General features: G+C 41.8%; 2 protein-coding genes across 3 annotated transcripts; one reads left to right on the forward strand and one right to left on the reverse strand.

Annotated features, from left to right (window-relative positions):
- Positions 1-181: 181 nt before the first annotated feature.
- Positions 182-12,961, reverse strand: uspl1 (ubiquitin specific peptidase like 1). 2 transcript variants are annotated; one of them, XM_054730826.2, is made up of 10 exons: positions 12,820-12,961; positions 12,485-12,563; positions 8,574-8,729; positions 7,993-8,115; positions 7,049-7,910; positions 6,750-6,860; positions 5,214-5,343; positions 3,470-3,595; positions 2,143-2,303; positions 182-1,985 (listed from the first exon to the last, which is right to left on the reverse strand). In XM_054730826.2, exons 3-10 carry the CDS (start codon positions 8,697-8,699, stop codon positions 379-381), a joined length of 3,246 nt encoding a protein of 1,081 aa, XP_054586801.2. In that variant the 5' UTR covers positions 8,700-8,729; positions 12,485-12,563; positions 12,820-12,961; the 3' UTR covers positions 182-378. The 2 variants fall into 2 exon arrangements, with proteins under 2 accessions (XP_054586801.2, XP_054586802.2); XM_054730827.2 differs by lacking the exon at positions 12,485-12,563 and having other exon boundaries at positions 12,820-12,955.
- Positions 12,962-16,068: 3,107 nt separating this feature from the next.
- Positions 16,069-19,739, forward strand: LOC107386925 (high mobility group-T protein). The gene is made up of 5 exons (XM_015961613.3): positions 16,069-16,196; positions 18,258-18,418; positions 18,496-18,641; positions 18,718-18,892; positions 18,985-19,739. Exons 2-5 carry the CDS (start codon positions 18,272-18,274, stop codon positions 19,129-19,131), a joined length of 615 nt encoding a protein of 204 aa, XP_015817099.3. The 5' UTR covers positions 16,069-16,196; positions 18,258-18,271; the 3' UTR covers positions 19,132-19,739.
- Positions 19,740-22,291: the final 2,552 nt, after the last annotated feature.

Genomic DNA, 22,291 nt, shown 5'->3' on the forward strand with positions numbered 1-22,291 from the left:
TTTAAAAAGAAGACAAATACAAAAGAAACTTTATTAAAAATTCAATATAAATATTTTATTCCCTCCACATCAAATCTTGTTGGAGAAATTGCGATCAGTAAACAAAAAAGACTTTCTGAACAAATAATATGCAAGATTTAAGTCATACATATTTTAAATGACAAAAAAATATTTACAGTTGAGTTTCAAGTCATTAAAAAAACTTCCAACAATGCTTCTGCACAGACTACTTAGTGCAATATTTATGGGAAAATCTAGACAAAAAGTCAACAATTTTAATGTGCTGGCTGGAAAATGTCATCAATCCTGCATTAGCACAACATAATTTTACCATGAGACAAACAGGTGAGGTTCAATGTGCCTGCAAAGTAAAAGATCTCAGTTAGCCTCTAAACCACACTGCATGAGAAAATCTTCCAGGAAGTTCTCATGCTCCAGACCGTTCCCGCCACAACTATTCTGCGAAACCATGCTGTTCACATGGTTGGTTCCATCCTGCCCATTGGGCATCATCTCTAAAAAGCCGGTGCTGTCCGGTGAAAAGTTGCTGGCCGTCGTCGCTGGTGACAGCAGGTCTGACAGGAAGTCATCATCATAGGTGCTGGAGGTAACTGTACTGGGAGAGGTCAGGGCGGTGCTGTCTGGTCGGAGGCCAGCTCCTTCCTGGTTCCCCAACAGCTGGTTCAGCTTAGCAAGCTTCTTTTTCTTGGCTTTGAGCTTCTTTAGGAGTTTGTATCTGAGAGTTTCTGTTTGGTTGAGACCTGGAGGAACATTTGAGGAGTAGCTGCCATGTTTCTTTGAGGAATAGACTTCAGCGACAGAAGGCATCATCCCAGGCATGGGTTGGTTTGAAGTGGGGGCCTCAGACCGTTTTGGGTAGCCGTTGGAGAGCAGAGGAGATGGCAGCTCGCTGTAGTTGGTGGAGCTCTTTAAACCGAATCCACAGTACATTTCTGCAGCTTTTGGGGGGAGACCCAGACTCTCCTCAGTAACGAGCTGTAGCGTAGGGAGTCCTGCCGAAATCCTTTGTCTCTTTATGGGATTTGGAGTAGAGTGAACTGGATGAGAGGGCTTTACTTCTGGGACTGGAGGGGGGATTTGGGTGGGAGTGGGTTTAGTTAAGTACTTGCGATAATGGTTTGCAGGGAGTTTGCTCAGCAGGAAGGACAATTGAGCGTTCCGATCTAGTAAACTTTTCTGGCTGGTGAACAGAGACGAGGAGTCAGTTGAAGACCCGGGTGATGCTTGTGGTGTAACCTCTACAGGCGTGTGACTGAATTCTTCGGGGAGATCAGAGGAGCTCTGCAGTGCTGCTGCTTTACCTCCCCGTCTCCTAACCCCTTTCTCCTGACTCGTGCCTTTTCCTCGTTGTCTTTTGGCTCCAGGAGCTAAAGGTGCGTTGGTGGATGAGCTGTCGACGGACTCCGTTTTGGGCGATTCCAGGGCTGCAGGAGGCTCAACAGCGTCTTTGAGACACACGTCTCCATCTGCTGCAGAGATGGAGCTGTCTGGTGAGGGGCCCGGCCCTTCAGTCTTGGTAGGAGGATCCGTGTATTTAGCTCGGTGGTTTTCATTCAAAAGCTTCACTTTGGAATCAGCTGGATCAACATTAACCAGAGTGAGTGTGATGATGTCATTGTGGCTGAGGCCCTCAAAGGTACTGAGAAGCGTGCTGTCACCGATCGACATATTAACATCAGCTGTAGCTGCACAGTCTGTCATGTTGCTGCCATCTTCTTCTGTGAGCGCACAGATTATGTCGGTGTCATCGTGAAGCACAGGAAAGGACTGATCTGGCGTCTGATCCGACGCTCCGTCCACCATCATGTAACTTAAACCTCCTTCCTTCTCAGGTGAAGAAGGTGGAGGGATTGCATCCTCCTCCATTTCCCAGAAAACGATGTGGATCTCATGAGCAGGGACCTGGAGCTTTTGGTGGATCTTAAACTCAGGGTGCTTTAAGTCATCATACTCGAGCCACGATCCTGGAAAATAAAACGCAACAGAGCACTAAATCAAGCAAAAATCAGAAAAAAGTAAGGAAATATGAGACCAAGTCAAATTAAGACAAACACCAGAACCATTTTAACTGGAAATCTGAGGTTAATGAACTCAACCAAAGAATTTGCGCAAAACACGTACCGTCGTCATTACGAACCCATGTGACAAAGTGCTTTAGCTGGTGGTCGTACTGGATGATGGTGGAGATGGAGTAGAGCTTCCTCTTGAGGGTGAAGGTGAAGAGACTGACGTCACAGTCAGGAAGCCCCTCCACAAAATGCAACACGAACACTGGAGACAAACTACGCAACAACACAGAGACAACATTAAGGTTTTCTGTTGGAACTCGGTGCACTGATTTATCTCAATATTTCCAGGTATGGCGGTTTTTCTTTTATTGATCATTTACAATAGTAAATTATATATAGTGCAATTCTAACTCTGACTGCTAGGTGGCAGCTGGTTTAACATAAAACATCCAGGCGGCCCACCTCGATAGAACTATGCAGGACAACATCTGCATGCTTGTACCTTTTCAGTGGCCTCGTGGTAGGAGTGTCCGCCCTAGGGCTGGGAGATCGGGGTTCAAATCCCACTTCACACTCAGCTTTAAGGGGTTGGATTGGTGGGACTAAACACCAAATAGTTCCTGAGCACACTGCTGCCAACGAGGATGGGTCATATGTGGAGATGTAATTTCACCAGTGTGTGATGATGACTACGGGACTTCACGTTACCTTTAGCTTTTATCCTTTCATTATAGCGTTTATTAGATTGCAATCTTTAGATGGCATGCTGTCATTTCCTGTCTTGTATGTAAATGTTAATGTACATTTGAGTGATTTAATGAAGATCGTTAATCAAATTAAATCACAATACTTGAAATAAATAAATAAAAAGCAATTTAATATCCATCCATTTTCTGAACCCGCTTGTCCATGTGGGGTCGCGGGGGGAGGGGGGCTGGTGCCTATCTCCAGCGGTCAACGGGCAATCAGGCGGGGTACACCCTGGACAGAGAGCCAGTCCATCGCAGGGCAACACAGAGACACACAGGACAAACAATCACACACACACACACACCTAAGGACAATTTAGACAGACCAATCAACCTAACAGTCATGTTTTTGGACTGTGGGAGGAAGCCGGAGTACCCGGAGAGAACCCACGCATGCACAGGGAGAACATGCAAACTCCATGCAGAAAGATCCCAGGTTGGGAAGCGAACCCAGGACCTTCTCGCTGCAAGGCAACAGCTCTAACCACTGCACAGCCCAGCAATTTAATATTTTTCTACAATTGTTCAGCCCAAGACCCCCCCCCCCCCCCCCCACACACACACACACACACACACACGCTATTGACTGTTTAACACATGAACGAATAATTCCTGATTCATTCAACACTTTTGTCTCAGTAAATGAGGATTATCTTCTGGTGTTTGTTCAACATAAAGTTTGATTCTTACCTCTCCAACAACATCGTCCTCCTCTGGTTCTTCATGCCACACATGTTACACGGGGAGAAGTGAGCTGCGTTTAGCGGACGCCAGTCTGGCACGATATTTGTGAAGGTGGGGAGAGTTTTTATAACCCTAGAAAATACATAAAACACAAGTTATGAGCACTTCAGACCGCTGTTCTCCTGCTGTTCAAAGGTAACATGGCTTGAAAACATTACAGCCTGCTATCAGGGTACGAAGTACAGAGGTAAGGGATCTACCGACCGCAGAAATAGGGGGGGGTGCACTGTGTATTTGTGCACAGCCCATTTGTGCAGCAGTGAGGTGAAGCCACTGGGGCGTGGGTGATGCGCTGAGTGGCGTGTGTGTGTGTGAGTCTGTGTTTGTGTGCGTGTGATTGCATATGTTTGTTAATGTTTTTAACCTGTTATGGGAATCTGGGGTCATTTTGTAAAGCACTTTGAATAACACTTTGTTTGAAAAGCGCTTTAGAAATAAAATTTGATTGATTGATTGATTGATGACAAATAAAAGGCAGAAAGTATCAGAGAATGAGTGGATAGTGTGTTAATTATATTTTTTGGGTGGTGCCACTTTGAGAATGTTACTGTGGCCGTGCAGAGGACGCAGCTGCTTGGAGCCCATCGACAACCGGCCCTCTCAGCCATCTCTGCTCAAAAGAAGCCTCGGTACATCGAGAGTCCATATAAATAGTGCTGCCACGGGTAGTCGACTTGTCACGATGACGTAGGCAAACAAAATAGTCGACTACAAATGTAATGGTAGGTGTTTATTCTATGAGCATTTCTTGATCTCGCCTGCTGCGGTTACTTTGGTGGCCGTTTTCTGCCTATCTGCTGAAGGCACATGCGCAGCAGTGGCCATCCAGATCAGCTTTCGAATCGGAATCTCCAGAAAAAGACGACATCGTGGTGAGTCGGCAACGTAGTCCTGGCGAAGAGTTGCTCTCTTCTTGTTAGCTGCTAACGGAGTTATTTGTTATCATAGGTGTAGCAACAACAGCAGTGATGGTGATTTTATTACCTTTAGAACACGTATGTGTGTCGCATATTTGCTCTAATGTTACAAATGCTAATGATTTCTTTTATCCTGCTATGTTACATTGCTCCTCTTCGTTTAACGTTTGTTACAAAGCCAGAAATGACTATTTTAGCTGGATACATTTGTGAGCACACGTCATTTTGGGGAACAATCTATTTCTGGTTTTAGGTGCCTACCTCCTGTACCACTGTAGCATTTGTAATAACAGGCTACAAAGTGAATTAAAAGTTGTTTAATAAGCACAACTGATCACACTTGATGAGTAGATTACAGCATCCCGAGGAAATAAGCTATACTTTTCTGTAGGACATGATTAGTCGACTACTACAATAGTTATTACTGGCAGCTCCCACATATAAATATTATAATATGGGGTGACACTTGATCTTTTTCAGGCTCCCCCTGAGTGTGTAAGTTAAGGGCTTCTAGGGGAGCTTGTCACCCTTTCAGGGGAGCCGGGCTCCCCTTAGCTCTCCCGTAATTTGAACCCTGTCCACTATCCAAATAAATGACTCTTCAGTGCAAATAGTTGTACCAACGAATCGAGGTTTTCATGTGAAAATCCTCTAAACTCTCACACACGCTAACACAATTTATGCCAAACAGTGTTCTTAAATTCATTCAATCATCAGCATTTCCCTCTCTCTTTTTTTTTGACAAAAGAGCTCAAATCAAAATCCTCCTTTACCTTTCTTTAGTGATCACTTTGCATCCACTGCACCTGAACTCCCACTGGAAGGTGGACTGGAAGAGTTGCTCCACCTGGGAGTCCAATGCAAGGAGGAGAGGCATGGCGAATACCGGAGTTTCCATTTTACCTGAAAGGCAGCAGCGCTGGACGTCAGAAAACAGGTCACCACGTCTGAAGAATAAAAGTCCCTTCCACTTCTGAATAATCTTCCAACATTGCTATTCCCCTCTGTGAACTCTAAATGCTCTCAGTTCCACACAAAAAGAACTCCAATAAGCAGAGGAAGCAAGTTTATACCCAACACTTTCTGAAGCTTTAAAGGATTGAGTTTAAATCTAGTGTTGGACACTAACACAGCGACTCACCGTGTCAAAAGCAGGTAAGACGCCAAGAAGACAAGAACACACTCACACACACACTAATGAGAAAAAAACACCCACGTAATTAAAAGCTTTTTAGTAGATCGAGGAGCTTAAATAAGTTGTGCAGAAAATGTGTGTGTTTCCATTTTCTACATAAAGAACCTGCTGAGTCAGGACAGACATTTTTATCATAGTAATCAGCGGGGCTGTGAGGTGCGACGGCTCAGATTTATGTTGTTTTCCACATGCAGCTGCTGAAGGAGCGTGGGACGGCCTCTAAAGTCAAACACCTGATGAAGGGATCAGCAGTGAATTCATGAGAGAAAGAGTGAAGTTTGGGGAGTAATCTAAATTAAATATCCAATAACTAAACTTCTACAAACTGTAGGGTCGCCATAGGCTCCAATGCAGTGGTCTGAAGAGATTTTAGTGGTATAATCTGCCCCGCCTCACAGAAACTAGAGGAATTTAAAGCAAGAGGCCTTCGCAGCGCTTTCGCTGCTCGGGCCTAATTAAGACTGTTTTGTGGTTAACTAAATGCAGTGATGCCATATTTAGCGACCTTTTACAGCCCTCTTGTGACTCTTTTTCAAAAAAGAAACAAATCCAGTGACTTTTCCTCATCTCATTGGGGACTTGGAGATTTTTACCAAGTGCAAATCTCGCCATCATCGCCCCGACTGAAGGTGGGTTGGGTCAGCCAGCGGCGGCATCATCGGGAGAGGAGCTCACGGTGGAACCGAGGAATCACGCCTCGTGCCAGTTTATACTCTCATCCTTTTTTGTTCTGTTTAGTTTGGTGATGTAGATTTTATCCAGAAGTGGTGAAAAATATTCACTTGACCAAACAAATCATTTGAGGGTGAAAAAAACAACAACCTGCAAGTCATTAATTTATTTAGGATGTTTTTTTGGTTTTTTTTTTTACCACTTTTTCTCTCCCATGAAGTTCTCCTCTCCTACAGCATTCACTACAATTGCACATTATGTAAAAGAGATGATGCCATTTAGTGACTTTTGAGACAGCCAATAGCTACTTTATTTTCTGGGCTGAGAATTTTAGGAAACAGGATATATGTGAGGATAAAAGCAGAAGTTTCAAAGACTTCAGGTTAAAAGTCGACTCTGCCGCTAAACGGGGGCAAGCTGGGGATCTCAAACCTGAACGCACCCAGTTTGCATTGCAGCTTGGGCTGCAGCAGCTTGAACACAGACATCCTCAGACTCAGCAAGTCATGGTTGGCTTTTTGCAGCGTGGGCCTTGGTGCCCGCACAACACCATCTGGTCAGAAACAACACAAGGATGGGAAAAATGAGTCAGACCAACACATTTTCTACTTACCTCCGGTGGGGTGTCAGTTTTACACACTCCCATGTTTGCGAACATCTCAGTACAAAAAGACCATGCGACCATTTTGCAAAGGAACATCTCCGTGTTTTCCAATAACAGAGCACAAAGCTAAAACTCACCACTGCCAGTCTGTTGGTGCAGCCGGACGGCAGCGCAGATCTCTTCGTATCTACTAATCAGCTGCCACACAGACGAGCAACGAGGCTGTTCTTCTGGTTTACATTTCCTCAAGTTTTTACAATTCACCAAAGCAGCAAGCAGCGAGTCCAGCCAACACAGGTTCTTACTGTTTCTCCAAAGCAGCCGCGTCGGGACAGACACCAGCTTCTCTGGCCGGTCCAGCGAGGTGCAGGGGAAATCTGTATCCTCTGAAATGATGGATTTGGCTTCTGCACTTGAAGAAAAGTCTTCTACCAGTTCCTCTTCTGCTGTTGTCTCTTTGTTAGTGGTAGAGTTCTCCGGACTGTAACCCAGTCTGCTGTAACCATTCAGAACAGGAACATTTTGGTGCTTAAAGTCCGTTTCTGAGGCACAAAGATGGAGAGAGGGTGCAGAATCGGTTCCATTACTGTTCAAAACGTCTGAAGAGCATTGAGGAGAGAACACGGATGTAGCAGGTTCATCTGGAACGGCAGCACAGCCTGGAAACACGCCTTTATCTTGTAACCCCACTGTCTCTGCATCCCAGAAGTCTCTGTGGAATCCATTAACCTTTCCATCCTCAGTCTTGTGTGTTGAATTTACGCCATTTGTGACCGGACTCACAGAACCCGGCTCTAGCGGCATAACAGGTGGGTCCGTGTCCCTCCGCGCCCAAAGATCACCCCCTTCGGTTGACCGTAGGCATTTGAGAGGAGATCTGATCACCTCTTCCTTTTCAAGTTCTGAGTCAAGTTTTCTTTTGTTCCCGACACCGGGAACCACCGGAACCAAACTGGCCAAGACATCCTCCAAGGGTCGAGTCACCAGAGGGAAAAGGCACTGCACGATGAGCGGATGCAAACGGGTTAACAGCAGCAAACAGAATGTGAAACCCTCTGATGCCAGCGGTGCTGGGACTTACCTGTGGGTTTGTGCAGAGGGTGATGGACTCCTGCAGGTTGATGCGGTAGGAGTGCAGAGCGTAAATGAGGCCCTTGGACGTGCACCAGGGACAGGACTCCAGCGAAGCAGCTCTCTCCTGAACCTAAGAAACGATGTCACGAGTAAACAAATAGAACAACACGTTTGAAAAATGACAGAAAAATGTATCGGTATCATTATGTTTCAATCCAAAATTTACTTAATTTAGCAACTCTTAGTATTCTTGTAAGAGCACTTCAATTTATTTCAAATCATAGCTTAACACTTAAAGGTTTATCAAACATAAAGATAAAAATTAGGTAAGATTTGTTTTGATCCGACATCGAGTGTCGGTGATACAGAAGCAGGAAGTAAGGAAGTTTAGGTTTAAGGACAATAGTCACTCTCCACATCATTTAAGCAAACCAGAAATACTTTCGCCTTTTACAGATTTCCTTTTGTGTTGATCTTTTCGATATTTTAATTTGGATTGGTACTGTTCAGTCACAGTGAGAGTTTTTCAAATACAATTCAGCTTTGCGCAAGTGACGATTGCGAGAGGAAAACAAGATCTCCACTGACTTTTCCCAAATACCCCGCCAGTGGTGAGGCCAAAGCCTCCAAACCAGTGTCTTCACCAGTCATGGACAAACAGCAGCTGCTCTCCGGATCCACGGCTCTCTGGTGGCATCCAAAAAACAATACCATGTCACTGCAGCCTGCTCATCTGCAGAGGGGCTGAGGGGGAAAATATACACCAGCATGAACGTTAAACATGTCACATACGTGGGAAAGAAACAAACCCTGAAGTTTAGGTTTGAATCAAAATAAATCATATTAAATATTAAAGTTCTTGGGTAATTTTGATATTTCTATATTTTGGTGCAAAACTACATTTTTTGTTACAATTACAATATAATGGTACAGTGATCCCTCGTTTATCGTGGTAGATGCGTTCCAGACCTGGCCGCGATAGGTGAAAATCCGCGAAGTGGGGACACAATATTTACAGTACAGTACTATATTGTATGATCACATTCTCTTTTTGTGGGTAAAACTCAAGAAAAAAATTTTTTACTTGGTTTTTTTATAGTTTTATTACAAAAAGTGCATTTTATGATGAAATTGATGAAAAAACAGGAATTTCTTGATATTTCGCATAGAAAAATACCGCGAATCGGCGAATTTCCCTAGAATAAGGCTCCAAAGAAAAAATCCGCGAAGTCGTGAATCCGCGATAAACGAACCGCGAAGTAGCGAGGGATCACTGTAAAATAAAACCAAACTGTTCCTACATCTACCTACGAAAAAGGATTAGGGCCACTGAAAAGAAAAAATTTTGACTTTAATCTCAGAATTATGACTTCTTGACTTCAGAGGTCGGCAGATATTGGTTTTTCTATTGCTGATACCGATATGTAGGAGACAAGGTCAGTCTATGGCAGGGACTGAAGCAAAAAAATTCTGACTGAAAATTATTAGGGGGGGGGGGGGGGGGGCTCACGTTGTTTACACGCAGCCACTATTCGGGTTTTGATTGGTTTTAAGGTCAGTATTCTTGTTTCTGAAATATTTGGAATAACCCATTCACATATACAGTGTTTAAAAGTGTGGGTGTTGAGATTTCTCTGAGGTAAAAAAGACGATAAGTATTAAAGTACTCTAGGGGGGCGGGGGCACACCCCCGCGAAAAAAAAATGATTGGACACTTTATATTTAAGCGCATCAGTCTGGTGCATTTTTGGGGGGAAAAGTAGAGTTACATGCTGGTAGGTATGTATGATAAAGTATCTATACATGTTCATCATAACAATGTTTTCCTGTCCTTTCTTAATCCATCATGAACACAGACTACAGTGAAATCCACTGATGCATCCATACTGCTCAGTACCAGATGCACTAGTTACCAAAAGAACCAATCAGCTGGCAGAGCTCCATGTTGAATGTGCGAGCTGCAGAACTTGCAAAACTACGTGACTCAATTTAAGGAACAAAGTAGAATCCAGCTGCTGTTATTTATTTGTTGTTGGTGTTTATAGAAACTAAATATATCTGCAGGGCTTTAGGCCCAGGTCAAGGATGTGTCTGACTTTAAATCGGCTTCACTAGGGCCAAATATCTGCCGACGTAAAAAAAACTGTAAATATCAGCCCGATATATTGGTCTGCCCCTACTTGACTTCTGAGATTAAAGCGATGATGTGTACTTTCCCTGGCAAAAGGGGGCAGTATATACCTAAATCATTGCAAGCAAGCAGTATTTTTGTGTTCAGGTTAGGGCTGAATGATTGCATATGCAATTAAATTGCGATGTGACAAAAGGAGATTTTCTAATAGCAAAAACTGCGATTTGACTGGCAGCGAGTCGTTAGCACAATGCTAATGTACATGGAAGAACCCATAGGGATGCTAATGCTAATATCGCCGATTACATTCTTACAAATTACAAATTAGGAACGTGTCAAATGGAGTCTAATAAAATATAAAAACTGCCATCAATCAAATATGCACAGACAGGTATTTTAGTAAAGCTAGAAAACCATAAGACTTTAAATCCACTGAGTTTTGGCTAGCAGCTATGAACGTAACTGAACTAAGGAAGCTCTGCATGGACAAGACGTCAAAAACTCTAAACACAAAAGACTTCAATAAACTGAACACACTTCTTTCCTGTTAATAAATTTTCACAGCTGATGCTAATACCCATGCTCCTTCAAGGGATGTGCTACTGGCTGCAAAGGATCGCACCTCCAAATACAAAATTTTGTCTTTACTTGTGAGTGTAAAAACTAGTTGATATGATATGTAGATATATAATCTTGTTTATATTCAGTACAAGTTACATAGGTATTTTTTTGCTTCCATTAGTTAAAAAATATGAGAAAAGCCCCTTGAGAAAATTGTAATATTGAAGAAAAAAACATTGCAATTAGATTATTTTCCAAAATCGTTCAGCCCTAGTTCAAGTAAATCCTTATCAATGGATGGCCATTTGGGTAAAATTCAGAAAAATGACAACACATCAGACTCCCTTTCATCACTGGCAACAAGTGAAGAGGTAAATGTGTAAAACAACAATGTTTTTGAATGATGAAATTACAATTACAAATCAGTGAATGCATTTTGTCCTCACAGGCTCCCGTAGAAGGAAGCATTGCTTCTTAAGCCGGGTGTACACTGTGCTACCTTTTCACTTTTTTCAGACGATTTTGTGGATCGATTTACTGGTCGATCTACGTTCCCACCCTCACCTATGGTCATGAGCTTTGGGTAGTGACCGAAAGAACGAGATTGCGGGTACAAGCGGCCGAAATGAGTTTTCTCCGAAGAGTGGCTGGGCTCTCCCTTAGAGATAGGGTGAGAAGCTTGGTCATTTGGGAGGGGCTCGGAGTAGACCCACTGCTCCTCCACATCGAGAGGAGCCAGTTGAGGTGGCTCGAGCATCTGGTCAGGATGCCTCCTGGATGCCTCCCTGGTGAGGTTTTCCGGGCACGTCCAACAGGGAGGAGACCTAAAGGTAGACCCAGGACACGGTGGAGGGACTATGTCTCTCACCTGGCCAGGGAACACCTTGGAATTCCCCCGGAGGAGCTGGTCCAAGTGGCTGGGGAGAGGGAAGTCTGGTCCTCTCGCCTTAGGCTACTGCCCTCGCAACCCGACTCCGGATAAGCGGATGAAAATGGATGGATGAGACGATTTTCCCCTCGTGTGAGAATCTGAGACTGGAGCGAGTTTTGCACTGAGCATCGTGCAGTATACAGTCCGGCGTGTTGCTACCAGACGTACAGCGTGAGCAGTCAGGTCGCATCCGAGAACAGGGTCGTACAATGTGAGCACATGACTTGTGAGATTTGCTCTGTGAGGAAGTCATACAGTTTGAGCTGAAGCTGAGTGCAAAAGTCGCACAGTGTCCACCCAACTTAATATAGCGTCACTCTGAGACTTTAGACCTGCTTTCATGCATTTTAGACCTGATTTTTATGGTTATAAATTATGAAGCCACCAATATTTTTCAACAACTGGGCAATAGTTAATTAATTTTCAACAACATTTCTTTGGATATTAATGGGTAATAGCTACACATTGTCTCTTTAAAGTAAGACATTTTTGTTTCATTTTCAGTGGCCCTAATCCTATTCCATATATCTGGTTCTCTATTTTGTCGTACAGTACAGCACCTGATGAAGGCAAGAGTAAGAGTCTGTGAAGCTTAAGGTAGTAACACACATTTATGCATTTTAATTAGACTTTCTGTAACGCAGTGTGATTCATTTCTACAAATATGACCAATATATGTCCTTTCTGTTTCTGTACATCACAAAAGATTATGCACCCATAATTTAGTAGAACATACTTATGATTTACAACAGCTTACTCTTTATTTTACAGTTAACACTGAAAAGACTGCACATACATTGCAGTTAATATTACTGACACAATGGAAATCAAACGGCATTATTTATAAAATAAATTACTTATTTTAATTAAAACTACCTTAAATGTTATGTGTATGCAGGTGCTGATGTTGGTAATCCATCCCAGCTACATTTTAGCCACTTGAGTTGACTCCACACTGTCACATAGCATATCAATTGTTACATAGTATTCTAAATAGGTCATTTTTGACATAACACAATAATTATTGGTTTAACGGCGTAATTTACAAGAATAATTATAACAAATGAAGATATTACAGCAACAACATTAACCTAAACATATTTACAGTAACTATTGCATGAACTCCCTACTAGCGGTATGCTAAAATGCTAGCTAAAGGTCAGAAAAAATTAATTTGCGTTTATTTTTAACTTAAGTAAATTAATACATACCAAAACCCGCGTTGAATTCGATTTAATATTACGATGTAGAGGAGAGAAAGCCATCCACGTAGAATCAAAGACTTAACACTTGCCGGTGCGTAAGATCCATGTGCAACTTATGTCAGCTCGTTTAAGAAACGTTCAACTTCCGGCCGCCGGTGGTGCGTCGGTTTTGTCTTCCCCGTATGAGCGAAAACGTTCCCACAGGCCCCCACGCGGTGGGTTGGTGAACTGCAGGTACGTTATTGTTCACATTACGGCAGCCTCAGCACATAAAACCAGCGCTAACCGGTTTCATGTGTTTAAAACAGCTTAGTCACATTTGGTCACGCTGTTAATTACTACCATGATTTATTAAAAATAAAAGTCTGTATATTTGCGGACATTTTCATGTAGAAACACATTGTTTTGTTTGTAATTGTACATGTTAGTAGCAAAATATTGTATTTATGTAAAAATTATAAGTAGTCTTTGTGTAATTTGTTTTGCAAAGTGCATCAAATAAATTTAATTATTGTTGTATCCGCAGAAGAAACAAATAGGAGTAAAAATCTGTCAACTTGTCATGTTTACCGTAAAAGTGGCATCAACACAGTTGAGCAAATTACAAAAAGTTGAATTGTTCTGCAGCTTTTACGTTTATGAAACAACAAATAAAGGAAATAGAAAAATATACAATAGCAACATTAAGCAGATTAGATAAAATTCGTATTTAATCTAATATATAATCATGTAGGCATGTTATGGGCTTTGGAAATAAGAATGACTATTAAATATGCATTCAGTTACTTTATGTAGATTAAAGGCTTGTCTGATGAAGGTTGGGGGTGGGATGAAGTCCACATATGTTTCTTCTACCATTGTACCCCTCCCTCCCACTCCTCCACACACACAAATGCAAACACACTACAGACGTGTAGATTCGCACCATTCACACACACACCTCCCTCAACCCAATCCCGCCTCTTGCGTGTGCCCTCCTCCCTTCAAGCCCCTCCTGTATCTGCTACTCTCCTGTCCTCTATTTTCCTCTTGATGACAAAATGAATTTGCATATTTTTCCCAGGGAGCGCTCATTAGAATGCATAAACATGAGCCGGCTATAGCTTTCTGCCATGGCATCTCCTGATGCAAAATGAGGTGCAGACAGGCAGCATCACAGGCAGACATGTGGCCTGAGTCTGGGTTGTGATTGGCATGTGGAATCAGTTCATCCTTCTCATTCCTAATTCAAGGAAGGGAATCAACAGTGCCGGCCATTTTTATTTGTTTGTACATTAGCTGTTAGGAAGCAGAGTGGATTTACTCACAACAGTAAGCATGTCTAGAATTGATTATAATTTGCGTTTCAGGGTGAAATTGCGTTTTTCTTTACTTTAACACCCTTTAAATGGCACAGACAGGCCTTTAAATATGAACTTTCATTTTCAAAGTTACAAGAAAGACCAGATTTCACACATATATTTAAAAAGTATGCCCTCTGAACTCTATGTATCTGTTCATCTAAATCTGCATAATAGTGGTGCTAAAACAATGTTAAGAAGTGAGGTAGATCAGCTTGTATTGATAGTGATCGGGTTACAGAGGTCAAAGCATTATGCAACAAATCTTATATTTAATTTGGACAAACAAATGACAAATTTCAGTTCGATTCAGCTTCTGTCTATGTTACAAATAAGAACACGGGCACATATTTAGTAAACAAATTCTTAAACTGCCTTGCCAAAAGTAAGTTTGGATATTTCATCTAATTCCTTAAAGATTCATAATATGTTTGGTGCACAAGTAATCTTAATGTTTAGCATCTGCTGATGAGAAAAGCAAAGACAGAAAATGGGACCTTTCATTACTTCTTGACTATGTTAATAAGCTAAATCATTAAACTGTGTAACAGAAACACAAGAATTTGTAGTTTTACTGGGTTTAGAGCAATCATAAGATATGAAAACGACAAATCTCCTGGGACATACATCGTATGTGTGTTAAACAGCTTACCTGGCAAATTTAAACTGGCTCTATAGTACACATCTATTCCAGCTTACTGCTTTATGACTAAATAAGTATTCCTAAATCTGCCTACATACCTGCTGTGAATATATAATCAGGCCTCGTGGAAAGTATATAATTAATCCAAGGCATGACAAATATTAAACTGTCATCATTCAACCCAAAACATTAGTAGTTGCAATCCATATTACCATAATATCTTTTAAATGAAGCTCTTAGATCTTTAATAGTCACGAAGGTTATCTGTGATCTTCATATTACAATGATGCTTTAAATGTAAATAACAGGACATGAGATCAATATGTGTCACAATATCAAAATACTAAATATCTTCCAGACCTTTCTTTTTTGTCCTAATTAAAACTATTAACCACTTTATTAAAGAGCTATGCTTTAGTACTGGCCTTAACAGGAAATAGCACATTATTATCTGGCAATCAGATATCTTAAAAAGCTTTCTGAGTCTGATAAATCTCATACTGTCGCCCAGAAAAAACAGTTACAATCAGAAAAATACTTACACATAGGCATTACTGCTTTTAATTGGCCACGTTTAGTTTACATTTAAAATGCAAAGGTGTAGGTAAAACTAACAAAAGTACATAAAATATATGCAGTAAAGTTTTAATGTATTTTTATCTAAAGGAACAAAAAAGTGCTGTTTTGCAATGATAGTGTGTTTAATTTCTGTCTATAATAAGCCCTCACTGAAAATCAGACGTACTCAAAACAATGGAAAAAGTTGCGGTTTCGTTTTAAGAGGTGAATTTCCTTAAATTTTGCATTTCTAGTGCCCAACTAACCCTCTGGAAGAGAGCAACCGAGTCTTTTGTCCTTTGCATATGATTTCGCTAAGTTCTCCAAACGCATTTTAAACGCCGTGATTGCAAATGAGCTCGCGTTTACGAGGGAGACCATAGAGTGGAGTCGGCAATTGGAAACGGAACAAGCCCTCCATCACGGTGGAACAACATCTAACAGCCTCTTCCGCTCACTGGATACAAGTGCTCCACGTTGTCTCATTCATTTAGCTTGCCTACTACTGTACACTGTGCTCAACGTAGTGAATTCAATACTATGGCAAACACACTACACTACTACCAGCTCCAGCACGCTCTGACAGAAATATTTTTGTATCCACGCGCCTCGGAAAACTTCGATGACGTTTCACAAAAGACAGCCAATAGGAGCTCGTCTTCTATTAGGACAATGAAAAGCCCCAAACCAATCAGAGGAGCGGCAGACCGGGCGCTAGCCAATGGCGTGCGAGACCCGCTGAGAGTAATGTTGAGAGAGCTAAAGACTGAAGACACTGCGTATCGCCTGTGCTCTCTCATACACAGCCATTGCAGTGCATTGAGATCCAGCTCAGTCTATTGGTAAGTATCATACACACGAACATTTTAAGTGTTTCTAATAATGAAAATCACGATAACAATCTTAAATATCCAGCTCGTGTGTTTGCCATGATCAAATATGAAACAATATAATGCTAGTTAACGATTTTATTTTCGTGGATTGTTTAAAAATAACAGTAAAAATAGCCGGTGTGGAGGTAACATCACATTACTCTGCCTGAGACGCTCAGTAAAAAAGGACGAAATAAAAACGAGCCCTGATTAAATTCGACGGAAATGGCGTATTTCCTTAAATAGGAAAAATTCTGTATATTACGCCCGTGTTGTTTTGACGAAACAGAGTTGAAACAATTAGTAGTTATCGCGTAAAAATTCACGAATGTCTAGCGAACAAACACGGTTAAGCGACAATGGTAGAAGACTCACCGTTAGCTAGCCATTGCAGTGCATTGCGAAGCTGAACGCCTGTCATGTTTGGGAAGAGCGAGAGTCCTAATCCGAGCGCTGAAAAATCACAAAAACACGGGAAAAAGAAAGACCGCTTCAAAATATACAAGCATGATTATTTTCTCGCCAAAATTCGCCCGACAAGACAGTAAAAAAATTAGCTCACGATCTGCGCTTTACTGTAATGGCTGACTGTATTCGCATAGGAAACTAGGCAGCGAGGCGAATGGGAAGCCTACGGGAGAGGCGCAGTTCAGTTCAACTTTTTCTAGCTTGGTTTTCTCGAGAAACAAACCCACAACTATGGGATGTAACGACGGCAAAATAAAATTCAATCTTTCGTGGTTCGATAGGGACCGAAACGGGATTTTTCCGACGCGTTTAAGGGGTTTAAATCGGGGTTTGAATTGGAGTAGTCGCCGCGGTCGCTCTGCCCTCTATTGCATGCAGAGCGCTGACACAAAGAGAAGGAGCCATATTCTCCATGTTAGTGGATGAAGACGAGCGGCCATTAGGAGCTCATAGAAACCAAGTCAGTAGCACAGCCCGCTCATAGACACAGTACAGACCCAATGCATTACTATACAAGGCGGCCAGTGCAATAGGAATCAATCGGGCAAATATTTTGTCAAGATCGCCGCCTTTCTGGACATGTTTGTCGCGTCGCTAAGCTAACTGGGAGGCGGGAGGAGACATTTGAGGGGGACTTTCTTTCATGAAGAAGGCATTCTCACAAAATGGAAGAAGAAATATTGCCGTCGTTGTTGACCTCCTTTTCCTCAACGAGAAGGCTATGCGCCATTACTACTCCGCTCGACGCAGCTATACTTGGGAGTTAGATAGCGTTTAATGGGGCGAATATGAAGAAATTTTTTAATTTTTTACAACATTTGTAAGAATTTTTACAGCAAGAAGACAAAGAGACACAAGAGGGAGTAGTTTATTCACGTTACGTTGCAGTTTTAAGCGCAATTTTTCAAGAAATGCGCTTTTAAAAAATAAATTCTTTTTTTTGTCAAAGTTTCTTTTTTCAACAAAAACACACACGATATTTGATTTCGCAACAAATTATCAAAACATACTTTTTATTAATTTATTTTAACATTTACACACAAAAACAATGTTTAAAGTGAAGTGATATTATGTCAGGTTGGTCACATTTAAGGGAACTTTGTGTGGGGAAACTTTTCACACAGACTGGAAAGTCTGCAATAAAAATGTAATTTCAAGGGTTTTGTGTTTGATTTGATGGGGTTAGGCAGTTTTAAGCCACCATAATGAGAGCAGCATGTGGACCATTGAGTTTTATGTAAAGGCCACAGCACATATTGCATCAATAAATAAAAGTCATTTTCATGGTGTCAGCTCCTGTCTTTGTTTGAAGGTTGTTGTTGTTTTTTTTAACTTCAGTGGGCTGCCTTTTACTTGGTTTGACAGCAGAGGAGGGCGTGTGGCTACAATAGTGCCACTATTAGTAGGAGTTCATGGAAGGAAGTGACATAAGAAGCTGTTGACAACAGTAAATAGTGGCACACTATTTCTAATTATGACAAAAAAGAGTGGACTCGAGCTATTAATAGTGAACACGCTCACTTTATTAGGTTTAATTCAAACTTTTCTAAACATTTTTAACAGATATTGACGCCAAGATGGGGAAGGACCCGACAAAGCCAAGGGGGAAAATGTCCTCCTATGCGTATTTTGTCCAGACCTGCCGGGAGGAGCACAAGAAGAAACACCCTGATGCTTCTGTGAACTTTGCTGAGTTCTCCAAGAAGTGCTCTGAGCGATGGAAGGTAGTGAATGATGCTTGGGTACAAAGAAGTTTGATGGTTTATCATCTAGTTAACCCCTGTCCCTTCCTTTTTTTAAGACGATGTCCGCCAAGGAAAAGGGCAAGTTTGAGGATCTGGCTAGGCAGGACAAGGCGCGTTACGAGAGGGAGATGATGAGCTACGTTCCAGCACGGGGAGGCAAGAAGAAAAAGTTCAAGGACCCCAATGCCCCCAAGAGACCCCCGTGAGTACCCCGACTGAAGTTCATAATCTTTGTTCAGATAAGTTAGAGTTAAAACACTTTCTTTTTCTTCTTCCAGATCCGCTTTCTTCATCTTCTGCTCAGAGTTCCGCCCCAAGGTGAAAGGCGAGAGCCCTGGTCTGTCCATCGGAGACGTTGCCAAGAAGCTGGGCGAGATGTGGAACAGCACCGCCGCGCCCGACAAGCTGCCCTACGAGAAGAAGGCGTCTATACTCAAGGAGAAGTATGAGAAGGTAAAGAAACTTACTGTCTCGATACTTTTTTTTTAATGAAAAGAAGCGCCTGAGCGAGAGTTCCAACATCTCGCCGTCTCTCCATCCCGCAGGCCGTCGCAGCTTACCGCAATAAGGGCAAACCCGGTGCCGGCGCGCCGGCGAAGGCCCCCGCCCCTGAGAAAAAGGATGACGACGACGACGATGACGAAGAAGATGAAGAAGAAGAGGAAGACGATGAAGATGATGATGATGAGTAGTTGGCGAGTGATGTAGTGGTTATTTTTCTTGTTTATAAAGCATTTAACCCCCTTGTACACACTTCACTTACTGAAAGAAAATACGTTAGTATCCAAGGGGTAAAAAAAAACAAAACAAACAAAAAACAAAAAAAAAACGCCAACATAAAGGCTGTGTATATCGGTTGTTTTTATGCTGTACAGTTTCTTTTTTTTTTTTTGTTTCTTTTCCCTTTTTTGTATAGTTAACACTACACAAGTATTGTGTCTGTATCTTTCTGCCAGTCTTATTTTTCTCCCCCGGTGGTAGTTTTAGACCACTGTCCAGCCTGGTACAGTGTAAAGGGGTGGGCTTACAGTAATTCCCTTAGCTAGCAGTGCGCGGCACATAAAAAAAAGTCATGAATTAGACCAGAGTGTATCTTTTTTTCTTTGCCTGTGTGTTTTTTTTTTTCCAATGACCTGTAATCAGAATTGACGTATCACAGTTTTACTGATCTTGATGTACCACTGTAATCGCTAAAGAAAAGTGAAAAAAAACACGTCTTGATTATTGTTGGAATTTAAATAGCTTCTGACGTCAATAAACATTTTTTTTAAATAAAATGAGCTTTGTGTTGTTGGGAAAACCCTGTGTTGCCTTTTTTCTTTCATGTTTTAAAGCTTAAAGCGGGATTAAGAGGTGGTTGTGAGGCTGAAAATGCTCAATCATAATGGACATAAACACCCATAACAAATTAATTTCTATCCTTTTAGGAGATGTATTGACTTTACTGATCAGTGAAATTACACTGAGTTGACATGAAGCCTGGAGATAATTTAAAGAGCATCCATCTCAGCCGTTCCTGTGACGCGTGACTCATCACAACTGTCTGCAGTCGGGTGTATGTCCCCCCTTTGTTGTAGCATGCCAACATGCATCGCTGACGTCCTGTTTTATTTAGATGCAGCTGCTTTTGCACTCTAGGTCCCATCCAGGGTAAAAAAAAAAAGCCATTTATATAAGGAGGATTATGTGCTTTGAAATCCCAGTGACATAAGAATATGACAGGCCCAAGCACGTAGAGTCACTACTCAATCCATAATCAGAGAGAGGAGGTTTCCAACTTTCATACTGACAAATGGTGGACTGTAAATGACAAATATGTGTCCCGATGCATGTCTCCAGTCTGCTCTCAGATCAGCCCACAGCCTGAGCTTTGATATCATGTAGGGTAGAGGACAGACACACAGGGGTAGCAGCTGACCTCTGAACAGATTTGATAAAGCCCTACGTGACCCTGAAGATGGCACAATCTCACACTTTTAGCACAAATGAGCCCAGTCAAGGATAAAGCGGTGTCTGTTGTTCTCCTTTTTGCAGACTGTTTTGAGTGGCAGGCTGAGCTGAAACAGTTGCAGAACCTTCTGGCTGCTTTCAGCTGCAGATCAGCTGCTGTGCGGTCCTTTTTCAGGTCACAAGTGCACACACACACCGAGGGAAAGGCGTAGCTGCACAGCGCCACTGTTGGGCCTTTTTAATGCTATGTTAACTGTGCACGCCGAGTGCGATTAGTGGTCTTATTGCGACATCTAGTGGTCAATTGCTGCATCTGCAAGATGATATATTTACCTGACAGCAAATAAGAGTCAGACTATTTCTAAGTGATAAAGGTGTGTATTTTTATCCTTAAATGTCTGATTATAGTTCAAGATAAAGTGTGCTTTATGTCGACTTTAGGTTTATGTGATTTTTATTCATTACACATGAGCTGTGTTTCAAAAAGCAGGAAGTTTGTTCATTTTGATTTTAAAAAGCAAGTAAGGATTTATTGTAAATGGTAAATGGCCTGTATTTGATAAAGCATCTTCTAGAGTCCTGGAACCCCCCAATGCGCTTTACAACACAATCAGTCATTCACCCATTCACACACACATTCACACACTGGTGGGGATGAGCTACGATGTAGCCACAGCTGCCCTGGGGCGCACTGACAGAGGCGAGGCTGCCGAGCACTGGCGCCACCGGTCCCTCCGACCACCACCAGCAGGCAACGTGGGTTAAGTGTCTTGCCCAAGGACACAACGACAGCGACAGACTGAGCGGGGCTCGAACCTGCAACCTTCTTCATGCGGGCGAGCACTTAACTCCTGTGCACTTAACTCCTGTGCCACCGTCGCCAAAAAGAAGATGTCACATGGGATTTTAATTCTGTGTTTCCTTTTTTACAGACTTTTTCTCCTTAAAACAAATATGAAAATCATTATGTATCAGAAAGGATGGACTGTGTGCACCTGTACAACATCATGGGCACAAGTTTAGGAGGGCGTTGATGCAAACAACTGCAAGAAATGTTCCAAAAGACACATGTGTGAGAGATCAATGGAACATGCACAGAAACAGATTTGAAAAGGTATATTCTCTAACTTGTGGCTGAAAATGTTACACACCACTTTATTTCACATGAACGTGAGTTTTTCTTTTCCAAGTACATATTTATCTATAAAAGTTCAGATGTGTTGATCACATTCTACTACACACAAGCTCACAACAAATCTTCAAGCCCACATAAAGTTGTACAGATGCAAATAACAGATTATCAAGTTGTTCAATTTTCAAACCTCTTGATCTTCATAATAACTCAAATGTAAAAAAAAACATAAACAATTTAAACGGCACATATTATGACTTTTTCTTACGTATTAGTTCTGTGGTCGATTCAAAACATGTTCTTCGCACAAAATCCTTCTCAAATAAAGCTGTTTCAGCAGTTTTAGTCTTGACAGTTTCAGTACCTTCCAGGATGAGCCATTTTAGGATATCTGTCACTTTAAGAAAACAAGCTGGAGTAAGACAACAAACTGGAGTCCCCATTTGTGATGTCACAAACGGTGACTATTATAAACTGCTTGTTTTAGGCACATAATTCCAAAACCAAACACTGCCAGAAAATGGATGGACAGATTTAATCCATATTTGGCGTGTTTATGGAGACAGTAGAGACCCACTTGGCAGCACAGAAAGGTACAAAATGTAACTTTAGCATAATATGATCCCTTTGCACTGTGACTATTCCTTTTTCCTGAATCCACTTGAAAACAAAAATGTTTAAAAAAAATCAGTGCAGAGTAAATCTTTCTGAGAAACAAAGTTTATGATCGCATGGTGCCCAACAGTAAAATTAAAGTTTATGAGAAAAAA

The sequence above is a fragment of the Nothobranchius furzeri genome, chromosome 10 (assembly GCF_043380555.1).
Source record: "Nothobranchius furzeri strain GRZ-AD chromosome 10, NfurGRZ-RIMD1, whole genome shotgun sequence".
Taxonomy (NCBI): Eukaryota; Metazoa; Chordata; class Actinopteri; order Cyprinodontiformes; family Nothobranchiidae; genus Nothobranchius; species Nothobranchius furzeri.